A 6,597-nucleotide genomic window follows, 5' to 3' on the forward strand; every position below is an offset into this window, starting at 1 on the left:
TCCAGTAGGCAGCATCTCCAAGCAGCAAGAAGTGAGACAAACCAGCAGGTGCTAACCTGGGGTCTCTGCTTCAGCACCACCTACCTGCTGGGGCCTCCTCTGGACCTCCTCATCTGCTGAGTGTCTGAGCATCCACATGGGTCTGTCTGTGTCCTCGGGGGACAGTGTCCCTCTGGTTGTCTGCTGTATCTCCATCTTCCTGATTTCATTCATTTAATAAATGTTTCTGAAACACCTTGGGGGCATGTCATGTCTATTGCGGTGACCCTCTTCACCTCTGGTTTGTCTGTGTGACTACACAGTCACATCTGTTCACACCAGGCTGTCTGTCTTTCTGCATCTCATGTGTAATTGCTTCCTGAAAGGCGCGCGCTCTCTCTCTCTCTCTATGTTTCTCTTTTGTGTCTATCTCTCCCTGCTTGTCTCTTGGTGCCTTTCTGTTTGTTTGTGTCTTCATTCATTGATTCATTCGCTCACTCATACAATAATATCTTAGACATTCCTGGAGGCCCCCGAAGAGTTCACAGCCTGTTAGGGGAGACAGACGCTAGCCCAGCCTAGTTTGATCAGGGCTGGGAGACAGGGAGGTCTTGGAGGCTGAGGATGTGTGGATGAGTGGGGAGTTGGGGGTGAGAGAAGTCTTAGAGGAGGGGACGATGAATGTGTCTTTGGGTGTGGAGAAGTGGCCCCAGGATTGGAAGCTGTGTGGGTGGTGTGTGTTGGGGTAGGGGGAGGGAAGGGAAGTCAAAAGGCCATATGTGCCACCCTCAGATTAGAGCAGAGTGTTGGGAGGGGTGTAGGAAGAAGGCCAGCAAGACACCAATCATTCAAAATTAAGGGTTCCAGACTTCTAGTTCCCTCCTCCCTCAGACCCAGAAGTGCAGGCCTCCAGCAACTGAGGATCACCCTGGTTCCATCACGATTACCTAGGAAGAGACCCGCCCACATAGGGAGGGTGGGATGGAGAAATACTGGCCAGGCAGGGTGGCTGGGATGCTTAGGACTTGGTAGGGAGAACCAGCCAGGCAGCACATCACAGCGGGAGGAGCTGTCCCAGGTGGCGGAGCTCAGCAATGGCAATGGGGGTCCCCAGAGTCATTCTGCTCTGCCTCTTTGGGGCTGCACTCTGCCTGACAGGTACCCAAACTTCTGAATCCAGTAGTGAGAAGGGGCTGGGGGCCTGGACTCCTGGATCTGAGGGAAGAGGGACTGGGAGCCTGGACTCCTGGGTCTGAGGGAGGAGGGACTGGGAGCCTGGACTCCTGGGTCTGAGGGAGGAGGGGGCTGGGGGTCTGGACTCCTGGGCCTGAGGGAGGAGGGGGCTGAGGGCCTGAACTCCTGGGTCTGAGGGAGGCGGGGGCTGGGGGCCTGGACTCCTGGGTCTGAAGGAGGAGGGGGCTGGGGGCCTGGACTCCTGGGTCTGAGGGAGGAGGGGGTTGGGGGCCTGGACTCCTGGGTCTTGGTGGGCGGGAGCCTGGAGACTATGTCATCTTCATTTCTCTTCCCTGCCTTCGTTCTTCTCCCATCAGTCATTTTTCCTGGTGTCTCTCTTCCCACCATCCCAGCCTTTCTTCTCTTCCTTGCCCAACCCCCCAATTCAAAGGTATTTCCAGGGAACCCTTAGGACTCTTTCCAGAACTGGCAGGAACCCTGGCTTTATCTTCCGGCAACCTCTGCCCCATTGTGGACTAGGACAGGAACATACTCATTTCAGAATGGAAGTGGTTACACAGACAGGGAATTAGAAAGGTAGAAAGGAGGCTATTCCTGCACACAACTAAATCTGTGTGTTTCTGCTCCTCAATGGGAGAGTTTGATTTCTGTATGTGTCCACGTGCAGCACGTCCTGTGGGTCACTGTGCTTCTGTGTGTTTCTCTGTATAGGTTTCAAAGTCTTAGTCTGAGCAAACGCTTTTGTGGGTCTGTTTCTGAGTTTGCTTTCTTTGTAAAAGAGATGCATGTGTAATTTTGTGTATCTGGGTCTGTGTTTATGTATTTCTGTGATTTGTAGGCCTATATTTATCTCTATGTCTATGTGCTCAGTATTTCTGTGATTTGGGACCTCTCTGGGTATGATTTTCCGTGCATCTGGTCCCTCTCTGTGTTGATATGATTATCACACATGCACAAGCATCCTCACAGACACACGCTTTGGTGTCTGTGTGATTTTCCATGTGTGAAGTGCTGTGCCTTAGTTAGGGGGGTTTATATTGCAGGGTCCAGGGGCATACTTGTTTCATGTGGGAATGTAAAACTCTGCCTGGGTACATTCAGGATATTCTGTGTATATTTTTGAGACCTGGATGAACCTGTGTATATGTTGTTATTGTGTGTTTATGTCAGTGTTGTGTGTTGCTGGGGCCGATGCGTGAGTTTGCAGGGCACTACAGGACCACACGTCACTCTGCCTGTCCTGGAGTGCACGTTGCCCGTCAGGGGTCACTTACTGTGCTGTCCACATTGTGAGTTAAGTGTGGGGAAGGATGGGCAGAGTGAGAATGAATCACTTTTCCTTCCTATTCTAAATCATAGATAGGGAGCGGCTTCCTGGAGGAGGGTGGAGACCTGGAGCGGCCTGGAGGGAAAAAAACTGGACTGTCAGCTGCAGAGAAGTCATTACTCTGCCATGAGACAGACACAGCTGTGACCAGCTGCAATAGCAGCACCTGGTCTCTCAAGGCGCGGCTTCCCTGGGAGCAGAGGGGCCAGGCCCATGTGCCTGTCATTGGCTGGGTGGAGCTCTGAGTTCCTGGGACAGGCTCACAGTGGCCCTACTGACTCTGCTATGTCCTTCTCCCCAGGGTCCCAAGGCCTGCAGTGCTACAGTTTTGAGCACACCTACTTTGGCCCCTTTGACCTCAGGGCCATGAAGCTGCCCAGCATCTCCTGTCCTCACGAGTGTTTTGAGGCTATCCTGTCTCTGGACACCGGTGAGGAGTGGGAACAGGGGGACAGGGATGAGAGATTAGGGAGGAAAAAGGGGGGAGAAGGGAGAAGAAAGGGAGGGGAATTGGGCAGAAGATGAAAAGATAAAGATAGAAAGATGGGGAGGGAGAGGAAGAAGAGGAGAAAGAGAAAGAAAAGGGTGGATGAGGGCTGGGTCGGTGGCTCAGGCCTGTAATCCTAGCACTTTGGGAGGCAAGCTGGTGGATCACGAAGTCAGGAGTTTGAGACCAGCCTAGCCAACAAGACGAAACCCCTCTCTACTAAAAACACAAAAAAATTAGCGGGGCGTGGTGGCGGGCGCCTGAAATCCCAGCTACTCGGGAGGCTGAGGCATGAGAATCGCTTGAACCCGGGAGGCAGAGGTTGCAGTGAGCCGAGATCGCGCCACTGCACTCCAGCCTGGCGACACAGCGAGACTCCGTCCTCTGCCCCACAAAAGAAAAAGTGGATGAAGGACGAGACGAGCAGTGTGGGGAGGAGACAATGGGGAAGCAAGGAAGAGAAGGTGGGAGAGGAGCACAGGAAGGAAGAGCGGAGGAAGAGAAGAACTCGGGGAAAAGGTCTGGGGGTGAGAGGAAGCAGGGAAGGAGGGAGGGGAGGAGGTGTAGCTGAAAGCAAAAGGGTAGAGGGAGGAGGAAGAACGCTGAGACTGAAGAAGGGTTTCGGGAAGCAGAGCACGAGCCCCGATCCCGCCCCCAGGGTATCGCGCGCCGGTGACCCTGGTGCGGAAGGGCTGCTGGACCGGGCCGCCTGCCGGCCAGACGCAATCCAACCCCGACGCGCTGCCGCCAGACTACTCGGTGGTGCGCGGCTGCACAACTGACAAGTGCAACGCCCACCTCATGACTCATGACGCCCTCCCCAACCTGAGCCAAGGTGCGCGGGAGAGCGGGGCTGGGCTCCGGGCGGGACGATGAGAGGACGGGCAGCCTCGGGGAAGGCGTGGCCTCCGCTGAGCGCCTTCTCTTGGCGCGCTAGGATCCCAGCCCCCTAGACGTGCTAAGGCACGGGCTCTGGCGCAGTGCGCAGCCCGCACGACTGTGCCAGGGTACCACTGCCTGAGTGTGTGTCTACCCTCTCTTGCCAGCACCCGACCCACCGACGCTCAGCGGCGCCGAGTGCTACGCCTGTATCGGGGTCCATCAGGATGACTGCGCTATCAGCAAGTCCCGACGGGTCCAGTGTCACCAGGACCAGACCGCCTGCTTCCAGGGCAATGGCAGAATGACAGTCGGTGAGGGGCTGAAAGGGTGGTAGGGCCTGGACAAGACATATGGAGGCAGGGCAACCATGAGGGTAGTGACACCAGACAGGCCCAACAGGGAGACATGGCCCTGCTCTGAGGTAGGAGGCAAGGCCCTGGTCTGAGGGAGGAGGCATGACCGTGGTCTGAGGGAAAAGGTTTGGCCCTGGTCTGAGGGAGGAGGCCATCCCCTGGTCTGAGGGAGGAGGCATAACCCTGGTCTGAGGGAGGAGGCATGACCCTGGTCTGAGGGAGAAGGTTTGGCCCTGGTCTGAGGGAGGAGGCATGACCCTGATCTGAGGGAGGAGGCATGACCCTGGTCTGAGGGAGAAGGCCATGCCCTGATCTGAGGGAGGAAGCATAACCCTGGTCTGAGGGAGGAGGCATGGCCCTGGGGTCTGAGGGAAGAGGCATGGCCCTGGTCTGAGGGAGGAGGCCTGGCCCTGGTCTTAGGAGGAAAACCTGAAGCAAGTCTGAGGACCGAGGCATGGCCCTAGCCATCAAGGTGGAAGTTCAGGTGCAGCTGTCTCCCTCAGTTCTGATGGCTCCTCACTGCTCCGCCCACCCCCAGGCAATTTCTCAGTCCCTGTGTACATCAGAACCTGCCACCGGCCCTCCTGCACCACTGAGGGCACCACCAGCCCCTGGACAGCCATCGACCTCCAGGGCTCCTGCTGTGAGGGGCACCTCTGCAACAGGAAATCCATGATCCAGCCCTTCAACAGTGCTTTGGCCACCACTCCTCCCCGAGCAGTACAGGTCCTGGCCCTGCTCCTCCCGGTCCTCCTGCTGGTGGGGCTCTCATAGACTGCCCCTCCAGGATGCTAGGGACAGGGTTCACACACCTCCTTCTTGCTGCTTCAGCCCCTATCACATAGCTCACTGGAAAATGATGTTAAAATAAGAATTACACTCCTGTCCCTCTGGCCTTTCATCTCTCCCTCCCTCGTGCCCCCCAACCTGGTCAACAGGACTGGAGGAAACTGGACACAGTCACCAGCATCCCAGGGGAGGGCAAAACAGCCATGTCCTGCCCTGATGAAGAGCAATTCTCATCACAGCTGTTACTTACTGAGCACCAGGCACCCCGTAACATGGCTTCCTGTGCTCTCCCTCCAGAGCTTGTCGCAGCTCTAGGAGGGAGCTATACAATGATGTCTTTATTAGTGTCATCATGAGAAGCCCAATAAGCAGTATGCCCTAACAGTTAGTAGGCCAGCCTGTGGAGGTAAGCTGCATGGGTTCACATCCCGGCTCCGCCATTCAGCCCACAGAGACCATGAGCAAGTTACTTAAGCCAGGCTCTGGAGCTAAGCTGCATGGGTTCAAATCCCAGCTCCACCATTCAGCCTGCAGAGACCATGGACGAGTTACTTGAACTCTCTGTGCCAATATTTTCTCACCTATAAGGTGGAGGTGAACATAAACTCTATAAATAATAACAAGAACTGCTTCACAATAGTTGTGGTGAGCATTCAACAAGATTAACATTTAGTACTGGGACACAGCAGTGGCCCAGTATAAGCGGGCTACTGTCATAAGCTCTAAGTCACAGGTCAACAAACTGAAAGGCAAAAGCACTTGGTTGAGCTTGTGTATCTAGTGAGTAGAGAATCAAGAACCAGATTCCCAGCCCCATGAACTGCTAAGCAACACCACCTCCCAAACACATGAGTGCCAATTAACTTCACAGAAAAACACAAAAGGCAAAGTTCAGTGAGGTGAAATTCTCCAAGCTGTAAAGATCAGGGAAGACTTTCTGGAGGAATTAACCCTTGAGCAAAATCCTAAAGGATCAATAGTAGCTGGCAAAAAGAAGCAAGAGGAAGGGCATTCTAGGTAGAGGAGACAGCCTGGACAAAGGTCTGAGGGAGGAAGGAACACAGGGTGTACAGGACACTTTCATAAGTGCATGAACTTCATAGAGATGGGATCCTTCAGCATGTTCTCTGTGCACATGCTTTACTATGTTCTTTCACATGCTTTTTGCCACTTGATCTTTCCAGCAACTCAGTGAGGGAAGCAAAAAAGTAAGTTGCATCCTGCTATTGTCTGAATGTTTGTGCTCCTCAAAATTCATCTTTTGAATCCTAATCACCAAAATGATGTTACTGGGAGGTGGTGAGATCATGAGGGTGGAGTCTCCATGAATAGGATTAGTGCCCTTATAAAAGAGGCCCCAGAGACCTGCCTTGCCCCTTCCACCACATGAGAACACAGCCAGCAGGTACCTATAAGCAAGAAAGTGAGTTCTCACCAGCCATCGAATCTGCTGGTGCATTGATTGTAGTCTTCCCAGACTCCCGGAGCTGTGAGACATAAATTTCTGTTATGTGTAACCCATACAGTCTATGGTATTTTGTTACAGCAGCCTGAAGGGACTAAGACACGTTCCTGTTTTACAGACA

General features: G+C 54.0%; 1 protein-coding gene across 3 annotated transcripts in view; it reads left to right on the forward strand.

Moving 5' to 3' along the window:
- Positions 1 to 6,234, forward strand: part of LYPD5 (LY6/PLAUR domain containing 5) — a 28,251-nt gene extending 22,017 nt beyond the window's left edge. The window contains exons 1-5 of one of the 3 annotated variants that reach the window (XM_025368868.1): positions 993 to 1,137; positions 2,802 to 2,930; positions 3,646 to 3,822; positions 4,034 to 4,180; positions 4,761 to 6,234. In XM_025368868.1, coding sequence (XP_025224653.1) covers positions 1,074 to 1,137; positions 2,802 to 2,930; positions 3,646 to 3,822; positions 4,034 to 4,180; positions 4,761 to 4,996 — 753 coding nt within the window. In that variant the 5' untranslated portion in view covers positions 993 to 1,073 and the 3' untranslated portion in view covers positions 4,997 to 6,234. Of the gene's footprint in view, positions 1 to 992; positions 1,138 to 2,606; positions 2,931 to 3,645; positions 3,823 to 4,033; positions 4,181 to 4,760 lie in introns of those variants that run through there. The other 2 variants (XM_025368869.1, XM_025368867.1) reach the window with 2 other exon arrangements.
- The last annotated feature ends 363 nt before the right edge of the window (positions 6,235 to 6,597 follow it).

The sequence above is a fragment of the Theropithecus gelada genome, chromosome 19 (genome assembly GCF_003255815.1).
Source record: "Theropithecus gelada isolate Dixy chromosome 19, Tgel_1.0, whole genome shotgun sequence".
NCBI lineage: Eukaryota > Metazoa > Chordata > Mammalia > Primates > Cercopithecidae > Theropithecus > Theropithecus gelada.